The sequence below is a fragment of the Lissotriton vulgaris genome, chromosome 3_1 (assembly GCF_964263255.1).
Source record: "Lissotriton vulgaris chromosome 3_1, aLisVul1.2, whole genome shotgun sequence".
NCBI lineage: Eukaryota > Metazoa > Chordata > Amphibia > Caudata > Salamandridae > Lissotriton > Lissotriton vulgaris.
In genome coordinates this window covers 553463759-553489248 of record NC_141689.1, presented here as the reverse complement: position 1 = coordinate 553489248, position 25490 = coordinate 553463759, and the positions used below count along the sequence as shown (strand labels likewise).

General features: G+C 42.6%; 1 protein-coding gene across 1 annotated transcript in view; it reads left to right on the top strand.

The window, feature by feature from the left end:
- The window catches only part of ANKRD34B (ankyrin repeat domain 34B), a 265212-nt gene extending 240343 nt beyond the window's left edge, over nucleotides 1-24869 (top strand). Inside the window, exon 2 of the mRNA XM_086962987.1 lies at nucleotides 23244-24869. Coding sequence (XP_086819113.1) covers nucleotides 23295-24869 — 1575 coding nt within the window. The 5' untranslated portion in view covers nucleotides 23244-23294. The remainder of the gene's footprint in view (nucleotides 1-23243) is intronic.
- The last annotated feature ends 621 nt before the right edge of the window (nucleotides 24870-25490 follow it).

Below are 25490 nucleotides of genomic sequence, written 5' to 3'. Positions count from 1 at the left end.
AGCAATATCAGGAGGCAGGAGTCACCTTCATCTGTGGTCAAGAGGGCATTGTCTACGATGTGTAAGTTAGTGGTCTTCATGTTGCACTGAAGCCAGACTGGAATTTGCGCATAATATAGTTAGCAAAAAAGTGATCTTGGAGTTAAACATTGACTAGTAAGGTGTTGGTCATCATAAGTGTAAAAGGCATCATGTTGAGAGGTGATCAATGTAAATTCCTTGCAAAAGAAGGTAATTATTTGATAAACAAAAAGGCCAGTGATGCTATTAGTCAGGCATAAAGAACAAATATATATTCCATGAGGAATGAGCATACTATGAAATTATGTTTCCTTAAGAATGATGTCAATAATGCTCAGATGAATACTACTAAGTAAAAGGGAATAACAGCAGAACTAAAGCCAAAAATGACTAGCATAATTAAAAATACAGTAGTAAATGTTCAAAGTGTTATAGAGAAGGGCACTTACTTTGAATGAAGCGACAACAACAACATGCTAAATAAGGTAATGATATTAGCACCTGCACGGCCAACATTCCTGATGGTGCAAGAGATGTAGATCTAACAGATGTTTTATCTCAACTAGTGAAAGGCCACCAAAGCTCAGTGTCCTTTGCATCAAGAAAATTTAGACCAACAGAGAATCTTTTCTCAGATAAGGAAAGAGATGTTCTGATCTTAGGCAGTAGATGGCAAGGAACAAATTGATTAGTTTTGCCAATGTACATTATTTTGGCAAGGCCATTATGAAACAGTTGAGGCACACAATTATTGGTGACCATGTATGGACCACAATGTGAAAGAATTCATTCCATTCTTCTGTTGAGTGTTTGTCTTCTGGCACACATTTTTGTGTACACAATATCCTCTCAACACACTTCAGTATCCACCTGGCTATGTTGTTTATGGGTTATTTGACTTCAGATGTGCTGTATATAGTGGTCTTGCTAGATTATTTCCTTAAAGGGGAACTATATTATTTCATCCAGTGTTTACAAGTTCTGATTACCACTGATGTGATAAAATGTACATCCCAGTTCTTTCAGGAGAACATGTGCTTAGTGATAAAGATAGTACTCTTCAGAGCATATCACAGTTCTTACTGAGGGGCGGAAGGGTCCCATTTATCATCGCTAGGACAAATTTTCATTACACTGAAACGAACAAACGTAAAACAAAACTATGATACATAAAGAAAAGGGGAATGCTTGTCTATCCATTTACTTCTTGCCCACATTCCTAATCCACCTACCTTAACTTGCTTCACACCCCCCCCCCCCAACATGCTCGCAAACAGTAGCCCAACTCGACCTAACTCTCCTGCTGATGAGCCTATGGTCCTGTACACCTTCTGAGCGACTGTCAATGTCATTGGAAACCAGATTTAGGGCCTCATTTATGAGAAGTGACGCATTGCTGTGTGAAAGCAGTGATGCATCACTTCTAAGTGCGCCCTCCTTGCGACACCAATGATGAGCAATATTTACAGTATGACGCATCATGTTGTAAGGAGTTACAGATACGTCAGTATTTCTGACGTACTGTAGGTGCAAAAGTGACGCATTGCTGGAGTGTGTCACAAAAGTGACGCAACTCCAGAAATGTGTCCTTTCACATGGGGCAAGCCCCATGTGAAATGGCCTGCGTCAGTCTTACGCCTCCTGTGAAGCAGGCAAAAGATTTTGACGCATTTGCACCCTAGAAGTGGCGCAGTGAAATCTCGTAGATTTCACTGAGCCACTTCTATGAGGCTTACTTAAGTGGGAAACTGGCACAGGTATAATGTAGCGCAGGGAATTACAAAGTGACGCATCTACTTAGATGCGTCACTTTGTAAATAGGGCTCACCAGGAGGCATGTTTTACGCCACCTATGCGTCACAAAAAGTGAGCAACGGAAGCGCAAAACTGTCGTAAAGGCCTCATAAATAAGGCCCTTAGTGACTAAATACTTGTGCAAGGCTGCCGTAATTACTGTGGGAAAGTGGCACTCTACTCAAGTGGCAGACTCAACATCTCTCTTGTTCTGTCCAAACTTGATTACGCCAATAACCTCTACCACGGATCACGTTAAACAATTATGAAAAGACTACAACGGATTCCGAACTAGGCTGACTGACTAATCTTACATATAAAGCCGCAAACCCACATCTCCCCTGCCTTGAAAGCCCTACATTGGTTACCTGTTGCCAGAAGATCCATTTTCAAATTGCTTAGTATCACCTACAAAGCGATACACGGAAGAGGATCTCTCTTCATCAGGAATAAAATCAACAAACACATTCAACAAAGGAACCTCTGCTCTGGAGTGCCGCCTCGCCTCAAAATCCCAATGTACAAGAAAAAAGCATGGGGGGCACATATTTCTCTGTTCAAGCAGCCAAAATACTGGAACTCTTTACCCCCCCAACATAAGATCCATGAATAACCACCTTATCTTCAGAAAACTACTTAAGAATTGCTCTTGCCCACATAACCACAATACGCAAACAGAAAAATACAGCATTTACCGCTGTACATAAGCATTTATTTGCACTATTGATATGTACCTATACATGTGTATTGTTTTGTATAAACATGCATAATAATTATGTTTTAAAAATATAGATATTCATTAATTCTGCTTCACAAATGTACATATTACTGATAGTTACATTATTCTATGTTTTTAACATGTATATAAGTGACTGCATAAATAAGTAAATCTTTTATCACAACTATATAACTACAATTGCTTCACTATTGAATTACAAAAAAACTAAATGAATGAAGTCATTTAAAGTACAACAACTTTTGAAAGCCGGAGTTTATTAAATGCATCTTTAATTTACATAAACTACCTTCTATATATATATATATATATATATATATATATATATATATATATATATATATATATATATATATATATATATATATATATATACATATATATATGCGATCCACAATCCTGAATCCGACCAATGCCACAATCATTCCCCCAGGTACGGACCACAAATGTCGAGTATCTGTTAAATCTTCTTTATTAGATGCAGTTTTGTTTTAAAAGTGCAAGTGCATAATAATATTCAAGCAAGTGCCCAGCCTGACGCGTTTCGACTACCCCACGGCAGTCTTGATCACATGACACGCTGGACCTATTGGCAGGTATATATACAGAGCACATGATTAGATCTCTCCAAAAATGTTTAAAGAAACAGTGCCATCTTATACTGGAGGCTAAGTGGGTGATGTACTCTCAACGTAATTAGTCTCGACAATGTTAAAAGCCAAGAGGGAGGTATGACAACAGCGTTGTATTTACAAGGCGGCCCTGGATTTGAGGACCAATAGCAAAACTCTAGCTAATTGCGGTTTATGTCGGATCCTAACATCTGTTCTGAAGTAGACTTAAGCATGTTTAATATGTGAGGTGCGATATTGGGGGCATATTTACAAGGACAGCGTTAAAATTATCGTCGCTTTAGCGTTAGAAAAGTGCTGTTAAAGCGGCCATAATGGCTTAATAATAGGCTTTTGAGAATTTGTGAGAATTCCAATAGAAGCCCAGGCTTACACCAGAACATGTTAACGCTGTCCTTGATAATATGCCCCCAAGTTTGCTAAGGCAGGGCGAGAGCCTCGGCTCTCACTCTTGCATAGCAAACAGCAATGTTGAAAAAATCTTCTGGTAAGAGAACAAAGGATTTTGATGTCCATTAACGCCGTTTTAGTTGTAGTTTGCTGCCATTAAAGCGGCAACAATTTTAACGCCGTCCTTGTAAATATGCCCCTAAGTTTTGTAATGTCGACAATCCCATCTCTCATTTAAATAGGCACAAAGTATTTAGTGAAGTGCATTGTGAATCGTGAAGCAACACTGACCTACATGAGGCGTCCGAACCACTTGGACGGGCCATCATAGCGCTTGCGACGGGAGGAATTCTAAAATGGCGTAGAGCACGTGCGCCCCGTCTTTTTAATTGATTGAATGGATGGGTGTGGTGTGGGTGTATACCAGCCATGAGGGAGTGTGTGTGTGACATTGTGACAACTAGACTTGGAAGTAAGAAATCACTACAATGGAAATCTGGGCCATGTATGTACAGTTGTTGTGTTTTCCTGGTAGCGTAAGCGGAGGGGGCTGCCCTGACGTATGCCAGTGCTCCGCAAGGCTGTGAACGATGACTCCGGAGTTATGGGCGTGGCTCCTTCGTGAGCTATATGAGAAATAAACTGATTTGGGTGTCCGTGTTGTAGTACTGCCGTCACCCGAGTCTTACACACAAATGTGTCATTATGTTTGTAAAGTCCCACAATATGGCTAACATGGAAGGTACAGGGTATCACTAACTCTATATTCTTTCATAGTTGCACACATAAAAGATGATGGACATGACGTATTTCTGCGAATATGAATTTTTGTTGTACATTCAGTGGAGTGTTGTAGCTGTAGTAATACATGGCTGTGAAAGGTTTAAGTTGCAGTTTTTGGCAGATGAAAGCCAGATAATATAGATACATATGTGGTCATTCAGGTATACTGTCGAACTTGGTGCTGGAAATCAGTGTTCGAGGCCCGTACACATCCTGTTATTGTAGAGAAATGATGTAATCTACGCGTGCCTGAAAATGTACTGTAAATACGGTGCTCATGTAAAATGTTGATATAGTTTTGGGTTGACTTTGCGCTATATAAATATGCTAAAAAAAATGTTTGAAAGGAGGAATAGCCCACACTTACTGTTCGAGGTAAGATGGTTGTATAAGCTATTTATAGCACAATATAACGTGATAGGGCAGAGGAGCAGCATTTTACAAAGATAATAAATACACAGGCACAGATAGATAGTTGAAGTGGGTACGGGCATGTGTGCTCGACTCCATTTTATTACGTTGCTGTTGGTAACAAGTAGAATAGTAATCATGATATCATACATAGATATTCAATCGTACACGGTTTATGACTTCTGCTGTAGAAAGGTAGGTGCACCACATGTGAAATAATACAAAGAAGATCCTATCGTAAAGGGTTCATGAGTTGTGGTGAACTAAGGTAGGGTCGGTTTGTGTGGAACCTGCGATGATGCGTGGTTTAGGCAGACCCCACTAGTAAGAATGTCTTTTGACTACTGAATTTTGCCTTAATAAGGCCACATGGCCATTATTTATGATGCACTGAGTTAGTGGTACGTATGGTACTCAGCGTGTTGCCTACTGGACTGCATGATCTGTAATCACGATTGAAATAAAAGATGAAACATGTCTGGAATACATTGTCAAAATATGTATGTTTTAGAGATATTATAGTTCAAGTTGTGACCTGTGCTGTCTGCAGTGTACACTACCATTGAGTGTACCTTTCCACTTGCAGCATGAATTTTATTTTTCAACTAAACCTAGAACTGATATAAAATCATTTTTTTAAGGAAGGCTACTAAAGGGATATTGTGTAAGTTTGAGGGACGTTATACTTTGTTTAGTACTGCATTCTATAAATAATGAATGAAGAATCAGTTGAATTCTGCCTGAATACGGCCATGTGGTGATGAATTATGGTGCACTGAGTTAGTATTAACTTTGGGACTGAGTGTGTACATAACCTGTGATGATGCATGGTCCAGGCAGGCCGCACTGGGGATAAAGCCTTGTGGTAATTATTTATGGTGTACTGAGTTAGTGGTACGTCTGGTGTTTAGCGTGTGCTTACCCTGCCATGATGCGTGGTCTGAATGGGCTGCACTCAAAGTATTGACTGTTGCATGCTGGGCTGCATGTACTTTGAGTGGAAAAAAATACCATGGATGGTAATCAATTCTTCAGCAACAGAATGATCAGAATCAGATGATTCTTCCAGTGGTGTAGCCAGTTTTGTCTCCAAAAAAGAAATTCAGGTTTCCAATGAAGAAAAAGTGAGGTTCAAATTGTGAAATATGCTGCCCACAGTGTAGACTGTAATTAAGTGTGCCTTTGCACTTGCAGTGTGAATTTTATTATTCAACTACATCTATAATTGATTTAAAAGAAGCTTTTAAAGAAAGCATACTAAAGGGATATTGTATAGGGTTTAATAAATGTTATACTTAGTTTGGTATTGTACTCTGCAAATAATGAATCAACAGTCTAATTAATTGTGAGGTCTGATGACCGCAGTGTAGGCAGGAGGCAGCGGTTAGCAAGAGCCCACGGCCACGTGGCGTTGAGTAGAGCTGCACAGTATTGGTAAATTAGTGTGTTTGCATCCAGCGATGATAAGTGGTGCACAGAGTTAGTGGCACCTGAAGCAACAAGGTTCTGTGGAGTTTGCGATGATGCATGGTCCGAGCAGGATGCACTGGTAGCAAACTCTTTAAAATCACGTTTTTTTAATAAATACTGGTTGTCCTTTTACGGGAGTAGGTTGCAGTAGATCTCCAAAAACTATGATATGTTTTCTTCAAAATAAGACATCTGACTTAATACGGTCACGTGGCGATGAATTATGGTGCACTGAGTTAGTAGTAGCTTTGGCACTGAGCGTGTACGTAATCTGCGATGATGCGCGTTCCGGGCAGGCCGCACTATGAGCAATGTTTTTTGCTTAGTGAATTGTTCCCTAATAAGGCCACGGGAAGATGACTTGTGGAGCAGTGAGTTAGTGGTACCTGAAGAACTCAGTGTGTGCGCACCCTGCGATGATTCGTGGTTCGGGAGGGTCGCACTGGTACAATGTCTCTTGCCTACTGGAATGCGTCATGTTCACTCGCCATTCCACCTAACTCGTGAGCCCTCACAATGTAGATCGAAGGCAGCAGTCATCACAAACATCAAGAAATTCTTTTTGTCATATCATTTAACAAAATCTGAGGACATAAAGTACAATTATCTCTACCTTAAATAAATCAAGGCTTAACTTGATGCTGTCCGTAGTATAGATACAAAGCTGAATCGAAGTTATGAACCCTGCTGATAAAACAACCGCAAAGGTGCACCACAAAGGACAAGACAATAAGTGCAAATGGTATTAAGCACAAGGATGAATTATTTCTCAAAGAGATGTTGTTAATCTTCTTTATAATCTTTATTTTCAGTTTTCAGTAAGACAAACAGCCGACGCGTTTCGTCCCAAGCTGGGACTTCTTCAGGGCTTTTAAAGTTTTGATACGTCGCTTTTTAAGCGAATGTTAAAGAATCGGGGGTCCAAGGGGCGCCTTCCCAGACACTGTGGTCTTAATGTGCGAGCCGGAATATATATTTTCCTTCCAATGTCGAACAGTCAGGGTTGAACTGTAAAAATATTTTCAAACGGTGAGGACAGTGCTTTGCAGGGTTCCTGAACAGTAAATGAGAGCGTTCTTGCAACCTTAATTTGTGTGTGACTCAATTCGTATTCTGAGTAATTTGTAGGAATTGCAGAGGACAGGTGGTCCTATCTGTCCCAGGGAGGAGGGTGTGGGCACTGTGTTCCAGTAGGCCGTTCGTAATAAAGCAGCCGGCGCCCATCCACAGCCCTCGTCCCGCCGGAAACACCCGCAAAGACGATGTGTTCGCAGTGTAGATCGAAGGCAGTACTGAGCACAGATATGAACGAATGATTTTTGTCTCTTATTTTAACAAAAGCTGAACACATACAGTACAATTGTCTCTGCATTAAATAAATGAAGGGTGAATTCCCTACTGTCCGTACTGTAGATGCAAAGTTGAATTCAAGTTGTGAACCCTGCTGTCCGCAATGTACATCAAAGGCAGTAGTCGACACAAACATCTATGAATGCTTTTTTGTCACAGTTAAAAAAATCTGAGGACACAGTACAATTATCTCTGCCTTAAATAAATCGAGAATGAATTTAATATTGTCTGTAGAGCTGATGCGCTTCTGGTATCAAGTAGCGAAATCTGTTGATCGCAGTGTACATTTGAAGGCAGTACTCAGTACAGACATTGAGGAATGTTTTTTGTTGCATCATTTAACAAAATTGTCTCTGCCTTACATAAATCAAGGCTAACTTCAATGCTCTCCGAAGTGTACATGGAAAGCTGAATTCAAGTTGTGAACCTTGATGTCCACAGTGTAGATCGAAGGCAGTAGTTGACACAGACATTGAGAAATGCTTTTTTGTCACATACTTTAACAAAATCTGACGGCATAGTACAATTGTCCCTGCCTTAAATAAATCGAGACTGAATCCAATGTTGTCTGTAGTGCATATCTGCAACTGGTATCAAGTTGTAAACTCTACTGACTGCACTGTAGATTGAAGGCAGTCGTCAGCACAGATATTTATGAATAATTTTTGTCACTTATTTTAACAAAGTCTGAGGATAAAGACTACAATTGTCTCTGCCTTACATAAATCAAGGCTTACTTCAATGTTGTTTGTAGTGTAGATCCAAAGCTGAATTTAAGTTCTGAACCCTGCTGTCCGCACTGTAGATTGTAGGCAATAGTCGATACAAACAGAAGTCTGTGGTGCTGCGGTGGTGAGTTCGCAATGGGCCTGTATCGAGGAGGCACGTGGTCATGGCGACAGTCACGTGGCAGGGTCAGGACTTTCGCTGTGGTGGAGTCTCTTCTCTTTGCAGAAGTGAACCATGCCCAAAGCATAGCCTAATTATTTATAGTCTTACGTTGACGTTGCGTACGTTGGACCAGCCCACTCCGCTTCTGCTTCAAGGGGGGGCGGGGGGGGAACACAGCTACATGACCGAAATATTCCCCAGTGTCTGAGATAATATGGTTGCGTCCACTATGCAGTACACTACACGTATCAATAGTATATTTACACACGGAAACGTTTTTGGTTTCTAAAGTGAGTTGTGTAAATCATTTCACCGGTAGTCTTGGCATTGTGTAAATTATTGTTGATGTGCGAGTTCCTTCCCTTATACATAGTTGGTTGTCACATCTCTGAACATTCCGCTAGTGTGCGGTTGTGAGGATATGGTATCTTGGGAAGGTTTGTTGTCCTGTTTTGTGCAGCCGTTGAGGTAGCAGAGGGGAGGGGTCCGGGGTGGGGGGGGGGGTTGTGGTGGTGGTAGCAATGGGTGTAGTGATTTTGTTGGGGGTAGGAGGTGCATGATTAGTACTTCTATCACATGTTCGTCTTTAAATATGGGTGTGAGTTGGATGGAATTCACGCAGTACATAGTCGACGTCCTTACACTAGTAAAATGTTGATGTTAATTTGTTAGTGGTAAGTGGAACTATTGCCTGTTTTTTTAGGTAGCATTGAAGATCTGGTTTCTTGTTGAAAATATGGGGAAGTGGTCAATATTATAATTAGGAATTGTCATTTAAAAACCTTTGAAATTCAGAGAAAAAACATAGGTTTCAGGCAGGTTATAGTTAAGAATTATCATTTAAAAAACCTTTGAAATTCACTGAAAAAAACAGAGGTTTCAAGCAGGTTATAGTTAGGAATTATCCTTAAAAAAACCTTAGAAATTCATTGAAAAAACCATATGTTTCAGGAGTGTTATAGTTAGCTGGACATTTCACTCATACAAAACCATTGAAATACCTCTGTTATAGTTAGTTGTACTGACTGTAACTCTCATGCCCGCAATCCACTGGTGATGATGTCACATATTACATCATTCATGACATGGTCAGTGACATCACTGATGACATCACTGGTGACATCTCAAATGACATCACTGTGCCCAGATTCAAGCTCTCCAGGATGGGAGGGAGATCCTTTGCCCACCAGGGTCCATCCATCTGGAACGCACTACCACCCCATAGATGCAAGGAGGGGAGTTACTCCAGGTTCAGAAAAGAAATAAAAACCTGGTTGTTCGATCAATAATCTTGAGCAACCTCAGCTGAACGCTCTCCATCTTCTGTGCTGTGTTCTAGGCGCCGGGAAACCCTTCTTGGGTAGCTGTTTGCGCCCTACAAGTTTAAAAAATAAATAAATAAATAAATCGACATGACAATCAGATACACCTCATCATACACTAGTATAACCTTTCATGACTCACTGGAAAATACAGAGTATCATATTTGAATCGGTTGACACAACAATACAAGTATCTAAAAACCTACACAGTGATTTCTAGATCTACACACACACATCTAATGAATTACCTATAGATTCACTCATATATGCTGTCAATGATCAATAGAACACTATCAAATATACTTTTACACCTATATTGACATTACACACCAGCACACATCCTATTCACTTATGAAGTCATCCTACTCACTTTTGGAAATAATATATCATATTTACATTTACTCAGCTACACACTTATACTAATAGAACTTCATTTATTCATATAGATAGTAACTGATACTTAGTGTGTTATGAAATAACTATTACAAGTATACAGTTATCTCTACAGTCACTTATTCAATTAATGAGTTTTATGTATACTTATTTATATACCACGACTGTTACATACACTGCCGTTTATTTTTCTACTTTGTTGGACATGTACTATTGATAAATATATTTGCTCATCACCACACCCATAAAGATATTCACTCACCTAAACAACTATTATAACACGTAGTCTTAACCTCATATATGTACTGAATTAACTATTCACATATCTTTGGGTAGTCACAGATCCTCCACCGAACCACACACAGATTCACTCTCCCATACAAATAATCAGTTAACTAACCAATAACTAATAGAGACTTTCACGTAGCTAGTAACTAACGGATGCAGCAGTTTACACAACAACTGATAAAGTAATACAGATATTCACACAGTTTAGTCACTATCCAATATATTTAGTGAGACACTATAAATTAGTCAAGTAAATAGTCAATCACACTGCTATTAAATCCCCCCTCAAGATTGGTATACATTCACTGATTTTTAAATGCAGATTGCTATGCTGTGTCCGCGTTGATAGCGGTCAGGACTGCTTTCACATGACCCGCCCGACTCACCTGAAGCCTGCACTGCCAACATTGAACACTCACTCCTCCACGCCACCATCTCGGGATACCAACATGAGGCATGCTGGGATTTGGAGTTCGTTTTCATTGCATACGAACTGTAATTGGTGCGCAGACAGCGCAAGAAGGAGGGGAATAAGTGCTGGTGATCATTTTAAACAGGATGAGAGCATCAGGGACGCGATCTTTACAGCTGAAGGCGCTGAAGAAGGCCAACCGCCGAAATGCATCCGCCAGAGCTGGGAGAAATAAAGCTGTGTCCACCCTGTTCTCCCCTTGTGGCCTCTGTTCCTTTTCGTCGAAAAGGATTCTCATCATATATATATATATATATATATATATATATATATATATATATATATATATATATATATATATATATATATATATATATATATATATTTAAATAACAAACCAAACCACATTCACTGGATGATGTCATCAATGATGTCATTTGAGATGTCATCCTGCCAGAGCTGTTCGCCAGGTGACTGCAGCTTGTAACCACTTTCACTTATTTTACCTGGATGGTGGCTTTTCCTCATGGGGTAAGCTGCAGTCACCTGGCGAACAGCTCTGGCAGGAAGGTCATTTTTGCAGAATTATTTCACAGCGCCGAGACAAGGGGACAACTTCCACACCCACTGGGGTTTTACTTCACTTTTTGAATACTTTTACACTGTCTGCGAGCAGCTCACTGGAGCAATATTTTGGGACTACGAACACCAGAAGGCTTGGGAAAGCCAACGCCCACTGGGGCAGGTGTTAGTGATTAAAGATTCCGGCGCTTCACACAGTGTTCAAGAGCCTCTGAAGAAATGCTCACAGAGCATGAAACGCGTCAGGCTTCCAAACTGAATTGGACTTTGTTTCATCTGCATTAAGCTGGCAACTTGCAAATTAAACGAGTATTTACCTACCTGGATGGTGGCTTTTCCTCATGGGGTAACCTTTTTGTTGGAATGTTTTGCGGCCGACCCCGGTCGCGGAAAAGCCCTGCCACATGAAAGTGGTTACAAGCTGCAGTCACTTGGCAAACAGCTCTGGCAGGAAGGTCGTTTTTGCAGGATTATTTCACAGCGCAGAGATAAGGGGACAACTTCCACACCCACTGGGGTTTTATTTCACTTTTTGAACACTTTTACACTGTCTGCGAGCAGCTCACTGGAGCAATATTATGGGACTACGAACACCAGAAGGCTTGGGAAATCAACTGATTTGGGTGTCCGTGTTGTAGTACTGCCGTCACCCGAGTCTTACACACAAATGTGTCATTATGTTTGTAAAGTCCCACAATATGGCTAACATGGAAGGTACAGGGTATCACTAACTCTATATTCATTCATAGTTGCACACATAAAAGATGATGGACATGACGTATTTCTGCGAATATGAATTTTTGTTGTACATTCAGTGGAGTGTTGTAGCTGTAGTACAACGCCCACTGTGGCAGGTGTTAGTGATTAAAGATTCCGGCGCTTCACACAGTGTTCAAGAGCCTCTGAAGAAATGCTCACAGAGCATGAAACGCGTCAGGCTTCCAAACTGAATTGGACTTTGTTTCATCTGCATTAAGCTGGCAACTTGCAAATTAAACGAGTATTTACCTACCTGGATGGTGGCTTTTCCTCATGGGGTAACCTTTTTGTTGGAATATATATATATATGTATATATGTATTGTCGCTCCAAAAGTTGTCCACCTTTAAGTAGCACACGAGCAGCAGCTTGATTGATGTGTAGGTAAGGACGGGGATCCGCTTGCAGATGGAAGTCAGACTTCTAAATAAAATCCCAAAATCCTGGAGAGGGTCGACGATTGTCCCCATATACAAAAAAGGCGATAAAATGGATCCAAATAACTATCGTCTAGTAGCTCTCCTCGATAACGAAGCAAAATATTTTGCGGGAACAATTTTAGAGGAGATTGTATCTTGGGCAGATTTAAATGAGATCATACCATTAAAGCAGACAGGCCTCCCGAAAAACACTGGAACAGCTACAAATACTGTGGCTATCTCTCTAATGATTGATGCAGCAAAAACAAAAAAACTGCTGCTGCACATGTGCTACATTGATTTTAACGCGGAGATAACATTGAGAGAGACAGACTCTGGGGGAAACTGGCACAATGGGGAATACCGCAGGCAACTTTAAGCATGCTGAAGCTTCTTCACTCCGACACTTGGGTGCAGGTGAAGTTAGGAGGCGGCACACACCTGTCATCTAAAGTCTATACCACCAAAGGACTCAAGCAAGGGTGTGTGCTTGCCCCAACATTGTTCAATCTGTACATGGCGGATCTAGCAGGCATTCTAAACACATGTAACTCCCATTCCCCGAGGTTGGGAGGGAAATCTCTGAGCAATCTTCTGTATGCAGATGACGTCGTGCTATTGAGCCATACCTACGTCGGCCTCCAGCATCTACTGAATCAAATGCATAGGTATGCCACGGAAAACAAATTAAAAATAAATTTGAGCAATACACGCACTATGTCGATAAACATAAATAAAAATCTTCAGAAGTCTTGGATACTGGGTGGTCGAATAATAGAGTCAGCATTCGACTATAGATATTTGGGAGTCATCTTTGACCGTGACGGATCATTCTCACAGCAAAAGCAGGAAGCAAAAAGGAGAGGGTCTTGCATTGCCACCACACTAAAAAGTATAGCCAACCAACTGATGGGACCAATTTTGACTCCTTACTTGAAAGTCATCCAGGCTAAACTACTACCTTCCATCTGCTATGGCAGCGAGGCACTACATGGGAGAGACTCAAAGAACCTGGACACAATCCAGACTAAAACTTACCAAACAATGTTCTCTCTCCCGTCGTACACATCGCCCGCCCAACTCAGGTTGGAATTTGGACTACAAAAACAAGTTCTTGCAAGACAGGGCGCTTATAATATCTGCTGCCACAAACTTCGATCTGCCACTACTAACACTCTAAATTTGCTGTTATGGCAAGATATCCAAAGCAGGGACGAATCTCAGGCAAGATCTTATCTGAAGTCAGCCTTGGGGGCCACTAACCTATCAGCGATTTGGGACATGCAACTTGGCCATAATGCGTTTAAAAAACTGGTTTGGAAAACCGTTAAATTGATTTCATTACTAGAGGACAAAGAGACATTTGCCAAAAGAAATCACGCATGGATGACTTTAAACTCATAGAAATCCCTGACACCTCAACCATATTTCAGTCAGGGCTATTCCAAGACAACAAAATTAAAGTTCTTGAACTACAGACTAGGGGCCCTGCCCACCAAAGAGCATTTACCCCCTTGGCTCAGGAGCAGTGGCCATGATGCCTGTATCTTTTGCAATACTGCGAAGGGCGACATACTCCATATGACTTGTCTCTGCCAAGAGCTTCGGCCAGCCCGCCAACAGCTCTTAAAGGAGCAGCTCAAGCAGATCGGAACTCGCACCAGAAGGCAAGCGGTGCTGGCTTGCCTGAACCCTGCAAACACGAAACTGAACTGCAGATATGTAAAGTTCCTTGCAATAATTGAGCTAAAACTGTCAAAAAACACTCCGACCATTTACACAGGAAACACACAGCAGCTAATCGGAAATTGAAGGAAATACGCTCTCCTGCCTCAAGAGAAATGCCCCTGGAGACTAGATTGGGCTTTTACTGCATGTTCCTTTTAATGATGTTTTATATGAATCAACTTTCTTTGGATATTTTAAAACCTTCTTTTAAATGTTTGCACTTGTTTTAGTTAACTATGCATAATAAATGACTTACTTACTTACTTACATCCTGTATGGACCCCGCAAGTGGGCCCATCCACGATCCTGAATATGGCTGCTGTTTAACTTTCGTGACCCCCAAGAATTACGGGGTGGTGCATACTCCGCGGCTGGACGGCCGCATATTAATTGTCGCTCCAAAAGTTGTCCACCTTTAAGTAGCACACGAGCAGCAGCTTGATTGATGTGTAGGTAAGGACCGGGATCCGCTTGCAGATGCCGCTCCGTAATGGATATGCCTGGCGCGTTTCGAAGCTCCATATGCTTCTCTTCAGACGCTTTAACGGAAGCGGTGTGCGCAATCGCTGACCCACTTCACCACTGTGTATTATGGGAAGTGTAGTGCGGAGAGCACACAATCACGTCCTGTATGGACCCCGCAAGTGTGCCTGTCCACGATCCTGAATATGGCTGCTGTTTCACTGTCGTGACCCCAAAGAATTACGGGGTGGTGCATAGTCCGCGACTGGACGGCCGCGTACTAATTGCCGCTCCAAAAGTTGGCCCCCTTTAAGTAGCACACGAGCAGCAGCTTGATTGATGTGTAGGTAAGGACGGGGATCCGCTTGCAGATGCGCTCCGTAATGGATATGCCTGACGCTTTTCGAAGCTCCATATGCTTCTCTTCAGAGGCTTTAACGGAAGCGGTGTGCGCAATCGCTCACCCACGTCACCACTGTGTATAATGGGAAGCGTAATGCGGAGAGCACACAATCGCGTCCTGTATGGACCCCGCAAGTGGGCCCGTCCACGATCCTGAATACGGCTGCTGTTTCCCTTTCGTGACCCCAAAGAATTACGGGGTGGTGCATACTCCGAGACTGGACGGACGCGTATTAATTGTCGCTCCAAAAGTTGTCCACCTTTAAGTAGCACACGAGCAGCTGCTTTATTGATGTGTAGGTAAGGACAGGAATCCGCTTGCAGATGCCGCTCTTATCCATTACATCACGCCATTCCAGCGTTGTGATTGGCTTACGGGAGGGGAGGGAGCATGCCTGTTCCTGTTCAGGAACAGAAAAATGCCAAACGAGGGACCAAGTCCAGGTGCAGAGGTGGCGCGGAACCTGGTCAGGTAAGTTTAAAAAAAATGTATATCCCCCCCCACGTGAACCACCGTACGACCCCTCCTTATCCCCCCACACACGAGTATTGCGAGCCGCAACTGCCTAAATACAAAAAAAATTCAAGACACATACCCACCAAACCATACACCCCTCATTCCAAAGACAGTCTTATATTTTCAGATGAACACCTACATTTCTCAGTGATATACACATTACAGATTCCATATTAAGCTGAGGTTTTGAGTGAATGTTGCTATTTCTCTCACAAACGGACGAAATTAATATTGAGTAACCAGCACGGTAACAATGAGGCTAGAGGTGGCTGAAAAATATAATAAGGATATTGTTTACCCCATAATGTGCTGCCTTTAATAGATTTGAGCGATGCAACTCTTGCCTTGAGGACCCAGATTACAAGAGAACTATTGAAGTAAGTTTAAGACATAAACTGAGTGTATATGAGACACACAGAGATAGGAATGCATAGAAAACCCCACAGTCACACAAGCTTGTATTGTTGTAGAGAAAAAGGACAGCTGGGGTATAGATTGTAAAGAATGGGAATAGCCATGCAACGCCTATAGAACACCTACCCAGGGCAGAGTAGCGCAATGCACTGATTTGCGCTGCGTTGAACTACTACTGATTTACGATGCCACTCAGAGCCATGCAAAGTGGCTTTGCGTGGCTTCATGAATCTGTCGAAGAGGTTTGCGTTGCAGATGTACCACGTTGCTGGAGCAAACTCGATGCAAGCCTCTTGTAAATATGCCCCTTATTGTTTAAAACACTTGGAATAGAGTTACCTCGGCCAAATGATGCCAAAGTGGGAGTAAATCTGCCAAGGGATTATCTACTGACAGAGCGTCCTTTAATGCTATTTACCCCTTCTTGCAGAAATCAGAGGGTTTTTCTCCAAACTCTGAATCAGCCACTTTGATCCCCTTTTGGCAATGTTCGTGATGGTCTTCTTAAATATCCATGTAATAAATGAATGAAACACTTGTAAAGCGCAGAACAGTTGCCCAAAGATATCATGTCACTGAAAACAAACTGATAAAGACAGTATACCTAGCAGATGCAGTGCAGCTGCTGCATAAAAGTGGTGCCAATCATGAAAAAATAGGAGGCATAATGTGAACACCTCAGTCTGTACTTGCCCAGAGCTACCTTCCTGATACTGCCAATTTATTATGAGTGAGTAATGAGTTGTCTTTGCATGGCAATAGTCCACCACTTTCTTTCTCCACCTTACTACTTGGGTGGTCCTGGTCACATCCAATAGATACAAATGACCGTTTGTATTCCCCTTCAGGGTGACTTCTATGTCCTTCCAGGTGGCCTCCATTTTTGTCCTGAGAATTGTAAGGTCCTCTCTGTCCTTCTCTGCCCTGGACCAATCAAATTGGATCACTTTTGGTCAACCACGTTTCTTCCTAGCCACTGCTAGTTGGTGAACCATGAGAGTTTTCAAAAGGGCCAGAACTAAGGTATACACAAAGAGTTTCTGTTTATAAAAAATACAGAGCAGATCCTAGGTAAACTTCCATCATGCCAGTTTATGTGGCCAGGGGTTGCCCGGAGAAGTGGGGGAAGATCTGGGGGGCCTGGAATAGTTATTGCGGCGAATTGTGTACACCCCCGATGCGGCAAAGGGATGCAAAAACGCAGGAATCCCCGTGATCTCAAATTTTATGCATATTGTAATTTATGATTCTGTACGAATGACAAATCAAACTTCACAATGATGTCAATTGTTATTCACCTGATGCTAATGTTTCTTTTGTTTCTTTTCAATAAAAATAATAAATTAAAAAAAAAACTTCCATCATGCCTTCTAGAATTGACAGGAAAATGTTTTCTTACCAGTCTGACTGCTGCAAGTCACTTAGGGCCATATTTACAAGCCCCTTTGCATCACTCTTTCACCAGGCATAGGGATGCAGGAGCAAAGCATCTTTAAAATGAGATTTATGAGGCAACACAAGGTCTCCTTACGTGGCCTGCTTGCCTTCATAAATCTCTTCGCGTTGCAATACTCTGCACCAGGGAGGCATTTCCATGGGCATTGCTGGGTGTTCCCACGCAACATCCATGGATTTTGATGCATTCCCTGATTTACCAAAAGTGGTAGACCTGGGAAAGTGCCAAAAACCAATGCCTCCTAACAGTAAAAATCAAGACTGGAGTAGCAAGTACAAAAACAAGGAAAAAAGAAAAAAGGCACCCCTGATGCATGCGTCGTTACAGAAATGTCTCATGCATCAGCAAGCAAAATAAAGAGAAAGAGGGGGAAAACAAGGCCGCACGAGCACACGGTGTTGCAGAGACGCTGAGACTCGGGTGGTGCCCAATAATGCCTTGTGCACAGGCCCCGCCCATTGCGTTCCAAACCCAAATGCAGTAAACTCAGGTCTTCCGGTGCCATGCTTTGCGGTACAAAGGCTAGCAGTGATCCCTAAGGTGAGACCTGCACAGGAAAGGCCTCTTTATACCACCACGTTTGCTGCTAGAAGTATTAGCTCTAGGGTTAAACAAGGAACAAGATGAGTTTGTAGTGTTTTTTGCTGTTTTTCTATAATGCTAAATGGATGAAATATACTTTCTGCACTTTTCAAATGCGAAAGGTGGAACTAAGCTTGAGGCAAAATTACTCAGCTGATTTATATATATAGCAAAAATAGTGCAACATCAGTTTGCTCTATTTTGTTAAAAAGGGTAATTTATAGACTAGCACTCCTTTGTTAAAATCTTTGTAAAACGATGTATTTATTAATTTTACAAAACATTTTTTGCAAGTTTTGATACTGCACATGATAATAATAAGTTGCATCTTACAGGTAAACATCAGGTATTACGAGCAATTAACTTTGTATGCAATCAGTTGGTTCTTTTACATTCTATCATGTATGTAATCCATAGAATGGATGAAACAATCGTAACAGCTGAGGGTGTTCAGTCCGTTTTTGAGGAGCAGGAAGGAGATGTCGAGAAGACATTTAAACCTGCAGGTCGTAACACATCCGGGGGCATTTTTACTAGTAAAGTGGCAAAGTGTGTTGTTAAGCCAAGAAGGCTAACCACACGCTCTGTCACTTTAAAAACGCAAAGTGGCACCATATTTACAAGAATATGGTGCAGCCCTCCGTTTCCCTCTGCAATGGCACTAAATGTAGATGCCTAGTGCCAATGCAGGCACCCTTGCACAATAGTGTGAGGGTGTCTGTGTTGCAGGGGAAGACTGTTTAAGTCCAGGAAGGTGTCCTTTCCTGCACATAAACAATCTTTAAATGCCGTTTTGTAACTTTTATGTGTGCTGCTTAATGCAGCACACAAAGAAGTTGCAAAACGTAATTTTTTTTAAATGATTGTTTATGTGCAGGAAGGGACACAATTATTGGCATTTTGCTGTTTCCATGTGTGCTGCTCAACCCAGCACACATGGAAACAGCAAAAACAAGGAGAAATTAAACATTTCTCCTCATTTCGCCAGGGTAGGGCCAGGTTTTCCCTGGTCTTAATTTCGGCGCTGCCCCATATTTACACCACCCTTGTAAATATGGGGCAGCATCAAAATCAATGGGTGTTGCAGTGGAATGCCCACAGCAACACCCATTGCCCTCCTCTTTCACGTGAAGTATAGCGTGAAAGGTTTCCTTATTTACAAGGCAGCGTTAAGCCATGTTAAGTGGCTTACTGCTGCCTTGTAAATAAGGCAAAGTGCCTATCCTAACTCAACGTTCTGAAAAGTGACATTGTGACAGTGGCGGCTCCTCCGCTATGACGGAGGAGCGTCAGCCCACTGCTTTTGAGCAGCACAAAGTAAAGGAAATATAAAATGATAATAACTTTGAGTTATTATCATTTTAAGTTTCCCTTCCAGGTGCGACGGGGCAGCTCTGCACTCGCAGCAGGGCAGGGGAGTGCTGGTTTGCCCTCTCCTAAGTGTGCAATGACTATTTGGTCTGCCCTCTCGGGCCACCCAAAACAGACATGTGCACTTTCCCTGTTCTCCATGCAGGCTGCATTACAGCCTGCGGGGAGAACATGCTCGGCCTCCATTTCCTGGTTGAGCGTCGAACCAGGACGCTCAAAACCAATCACAACGCTGCATGGCAGCATTGTGATTGGTTAAGGGAGCCTGGATTTTCTTCCTGGCTTCCTGCTCCTCAAGTACCACGAGGAGAGCAGGAGCAGAGACGCGGGCCCCGGCGGCAAGGTAAGTGTATATACATATACATATATATATGCCGTATTTTCCAGCGTATAAGATGACTTTTTAACCCCGTAAATTGTTCTGGAAAGTCGGGGGTCGTCTTATACGCCGGGTACCAAATTTTATGGTATGTTTTCATGCGCTTTTTCATAGCGAGAACTTCACTCGAAGGTGTCAGACCGCTTCACAATAGGAAATAACAAGAAACAACACACCTTATGTTAAAAAATACAGCCACCGGCACTGGCAACGTCCACACCCAGGCCTCGCGCCATGAACTGTGCAAGTATCGAAAGCGAGCGGTTTTTTTCATAGCGAGGACTTCACTCGAAGGTGTCAGACCGCTTCACAATAGGAAATACGTAACAAGAAACAACACACCTTATGTTAAAAAATACAGCCACCGGCACTGGCAACGTCCACACCCAGGCCCCGCGCCATGAACTGTGCAAGTATCGAAAGCGAGCGTTTTTTTCATAGCGAGGACTTCACTCGAAGGTGTCAAACCGCTTCACAAGCGAGCAAATGGCGCCATGAGTCTTACCTCGACTGCCGCTGCCGCTGTACACGCGCCTCCAACCGCTTGCACATCCCCAGGCAGACGAGGCAGCAGGACGAGGCAGCAGGACGTCCGAAATATATGGTAACGGGCAGCCAGCGCCGAAGATGGCAGCGCCCGGTGTGTTGACACGTTTGGCACGCGCTCCTCTCTCCTTGACATGGACGTGGGCATAGAAAGGGGACTGTAGAATGTTCCCGAATGTTCCCGAAGGCAGTAGAGCTCTTGCCGTGATTGGCTGGTTGTTGCGAAGAGGAAAGGCAGTCTGGTGAGCAGATACCGTATTTGCCCTACCGTACATGTGGTGGTGAAGACAGTACAGCACAGCACCAGTCTCTGCACCTGTTCATACTGTACAGCACCAGTACATCCAGTGCAAATGGCTGACAGTCAAGAACCCGGCAAGGCTCCAGCAGCACATCTAGTGCAAATGGCAGACAGTGAAGAACCCGGCAAGGCTCCAGCAGTACATCCAGTGCAAATGGCTGGCAGTCAAGAACCCAGCAAGGCTCCAGCAGTGGCAAGAAGAAGGAAATATGAAGCCAGTTACAAACTTAAAGTTGTGGATTTTGCCACGGAACATAATAACTGTGCTGCTGCAAGACAATATGGAGTGACAGAAAAGATGGTTCGGGCCTGGAGAGCAAATGAGAAAGCATTACGGAGTATGCCAAGGGGTAAGTGTGCATTAAGAAGAGGCACCCCACATTGGCCAGAACTCGAAAAGCATGTAGCAGACATGGTGACCGAGCATCGGCAAAGCGGTTATGTCGTGACCCGAAATAAAATCCAATTGGTTGCACTTCAGTGGGCCAAATCTAACCCAGATCTCAGCAACAGATTTAAGGCCACTGTATCCTGGTGTACCAGATTCTTGGGAAGGCATAATCTGGTATTGCGGCAAAAGACAAAAATTGCCCAAAAATTACCTGCGGATCTTGATGCCAAAATGCATAGCTTCCATCGCTACGTTATTAGGCTGCGCAATGAACATGGCTATGCGCTAAGTAGCATCGGAAATATGGATGAAACTCCAATGAATTTCGATATGATTGCCAACAAAACTGTCCATCAAAAAGGTGAAAAGACAATTTTAATAAAAACAACAGGACATGAGAAGTCCAGTTTCACAGTGGTACTAGCATGCACAGCTGATGGCGCAAAGCTGAGACCAATGGTTATTTTCAAAAGAAAAACAATGCCGAAACTCAAGTTTCCTGTTGGTTGTTTTGTGCATGTGAATGAGAAAAGATGGATGGATGAAGAAGGGGTAAAGCTATGGCTTGATAATGTATGGAGCAGGCGACCAGGTGGACTTCTACAAAGACGTAGTCTACTGGTGTGGGATATGTTCAGGGCTCATTTAACTCCAAGCACCAAGCAAAGGCTGGCAAGACTAAAAACAGATGCTGCAGTTATACCTGGAGGATTGACATCGTTGGTGCAGCCACTGGATGTGTGCCTAAACAAGCCATTTAAAGATCGCATCCGAGAACAGTGGAATGAGTGGATGGTTAGCGGTGAAAAAACATTCACAAAAGGAGGAAACATGCGTGCTCCACAGTTGGATGTTTTGTGCACCTTTGTTATAAAGGCCTGGAACGACATTGATGCAGAAACTGTAATAAAGTCTTTCAAGAAGTGTGGCATATCAAATTCATTAGATGGTATGGAGGACGACTATTTGTGGCAAGATGAAGAGGATGCCGAAGAAGAGACCACATCATCTGATACGGAATTGGTACCAGATCCATACGATGACTGCCTTACAGATGTACCACAAGATCTCATTGACTTACTTATGAGATCAGATGACGAAGAGGAGGATTTTGAAGGCTTTTAAAGGGAACGTTGTAAATCCTGTAGAAATCGCTTGGATTTATGAAAAGTTATGGAAAGTTTATTCCACTTGCACTGTTTCATGCACTAATTTATGTTTACCGTACCGTACATGTTTCATGACAAACAGGTATATTCAGAAGTGACAGTTTTTCATATGGTTCTAAATAAAAATATTGCGAGTAAAGCAAGATTGTTTATACAACCAATTTGTTTGAGTTCAGTCTTTGAGTTTGTAAAATAAACGCTTAGGTAACACTGTCCACTGATAAAGCCTTACTGCTCACCCACAGGGAGGAGGATTAGAATCACTAATACGGTAAGTTCAAAATACATTCTCGGAATGGCTATGCAGGACTGCGTTGGACTGCGCTGGAAGTGGGGGTCGTCTTATACGGCGAGTATAGCACAAAACCTAAATTTTATCAAGCAAAGTAGGGGGTCGTCTTATACGCCGGGTCGTCTTATACGCCAGAAAATACGGTATATATATTTGCAATGCTCAACCATGCTGCTTTAATGAAATAACGTCATATTCTTTTTATATGAGCAACTCGCAACCTTCTATCCACCACGGCAAAACGACCACATTTTCCCAGTAGACCTCACGTACATTTCTATACATTCTTCAATTGGTTAAATGTTTTTCTTTTTTTTTATAAATATTTTTTTCACCAGGCAATTAGCACAAGTATTAAGCATGTGTGTCATTGTTTCCGAGTACTGGTCAGGTGTTGAAGTGGGACAATGTAATGAACACTGTTCTTGTGAGAAATGTCCGACTATATTTAAATACAAATAGAAAATATCAAATGGTCAGTGAATGTTAAATACTTGTTTATAAGCCAAAGAATTCAGTTTGTGATGATGACAGCGGCAGGGTGCTAATCGGTGTTTTTACCTTGTATCTCTCTTAATTAGGCACTACTTTCTGAAGCTCAGGGGAGGCCCGGACCAGCGAGAGCTCTGAAGATGGACGAAGCGGTAGAAATCACCACTGAAGGGAACTCGCTCATTAAAGCGGTGTATCAGAGCCGGCTGCGCCTCACGAGGCTCCTGCTCGAAGGCGGGGCCTACATTAACGAGAGCAACGACCGAGGCGAAACGCCATTAATGATCGCCTGCAAGACGAAGCACGTGGACACGCAGAGCGTCAGCAAAGTCAAAATGATCAAATATCTCCTGGAAAATAAAGCGGACCCGAACATTCAGGACAAATTTGGGAAGACCGCTCTGATGCATGCGTGCATAGAAAAGGCGGGCTCGGAGGCTGTCTCTCTGTTATTGAAAAGCTGGGCGGACCCCAGTCTACAGGACCGTTCGGGCTTCTCTGCGCTTGTTTATGCAGTCAATTCAGGAGACAAGGAGACCCTCAAAGTTCTACTCAATGCCTGCAAGGCCAGAGGAAAGGAAGTCATTATCATTACAACGGACAAGTCTCCTTCCGGGCGGCAGACAACCAAGCAGTACTTGAATGTTCCACCTTCCCCAGACATGGAGGGGTGCCATTCGCCTGGGCCCTGCACTTCACCCTCTGAAATAGAACTCAAAACAACCTCTTCTCCCAGCTCAAATACATCTGCAAATGAAAACGAGCTCTTCAGCTTTAAAGACATAGCCGGAGACCTTGGTGACAGCAAAGGTTCCTCAGAGCCAGGCTCTCCCACTAGAAGACCCACCCCAGCTCATGTTAGTGCCAGGTTTCCACAGCTGCAGCGCTTACACTCTGAGCCTTGGCTCAAAATCCCTTCTTCACTGCTCCACCAGCACAAAGTGCTGTCTCTGCAGGAGGAACTCCAGGACATTACCCCGGAGGAAGAACTGTCTCTTAAAATGAACGGCCTCGGCTTCTCAAAGCGATACTTCACTCGACACCAAAGTATTGACGTCAAAGACACAGCTCACTTGTTAAAAGCATTCGATCATGCCGGTCCACGAAAGCTGTCCTATGACGAGATACACTCGCATTCACTGGATTTGGATGGCACCCAGAACAAAAGTGAAATTCCTGTAGACCAGGATCCGGATTCCATACATGCCATGGCTGTTTCAAGCCTGAGTAGTATTGTGCAGAGGAGGCGATTAGGAGCAAATCACTACAGTTCGGATTCCCAGCTGACCTCCTCCAGGGCTCCTACTGCCACGGAAGACAGCAAATCTCTATTAGAAAAGAAAAAAATGCTTTCTCCTCCTTCGCTGCTCTCAAATTCCAGAGAATCACTGGAAAACATACCCCTGAGCTCTTTAGTAAGACGAAACCCTGCTGTTCTCGAAAGAAGGGGTTCAGGGGCACTGCTTTTAGATCACATTGCTCACACCAGACCAGGGTTCCTTCCTCCACTGAATGTAAATCCTCACCCACCCATCCCAGATATCAGTGGCCACAACAAGATGACTGGTATCATTCCAAGTGGTCCAAAACCCTTTATGCCAACAGCGCCTGCATTTCCAAAGGAGTTCAAGAGCAAGAAAATGCTGCTTAGGAGGCATTCCATGCATACTGAACAAATAAAGCAAGTGGTAAATTTTGAAGAGACTATTGGTTGATGAATAGGAAAACTGCTAAGCAAGAACTAAAAAAATATGGCAGAGGTGTGCACAAAAGCCCTCTCCCTTTTTTTTCTCTGTGTGCCTGTGTACAATTAGTGCACTTTACTGGCAGGCATAAAAGAAAGTGAAAAGTAGGCTGGAGTGAGTGTCCATTTCCAATGCATATGCACTACATGCATATAGTCGCAATGGTGTCTATCAGCGACACATAAAAAACAGCCTATAAGCAGCCGTAACAAACAACTAAAGCAGATGATGTTTTATTTCCCTATCATTTGACTGTATAGATTTAAATACTGTGTATTTACAACTACGGTGTAATGTACATAAAAAATTATTAATATATTTACAGATTTGTAAACAGTGATTTTAAAAACCTTGAATTGTGTGTAATATTGTTACATGTTGTTTCTGTTTTAAGGGTTATGCTTCATCATGGATATGTAATATTTTTCTAAATTCTTCTCCAAATCCTTTGATTGATGGGGCTATATCTGCAGGCGAACCTCGTTGCATCTGACCATGACCTGCGAGCTGCATTTTCCCTGATAAACACAAGTACCAATGGGAATGTTTCTTCTGCTTCTAATTCTACATTTGTCCAAACCATGTGAAGAG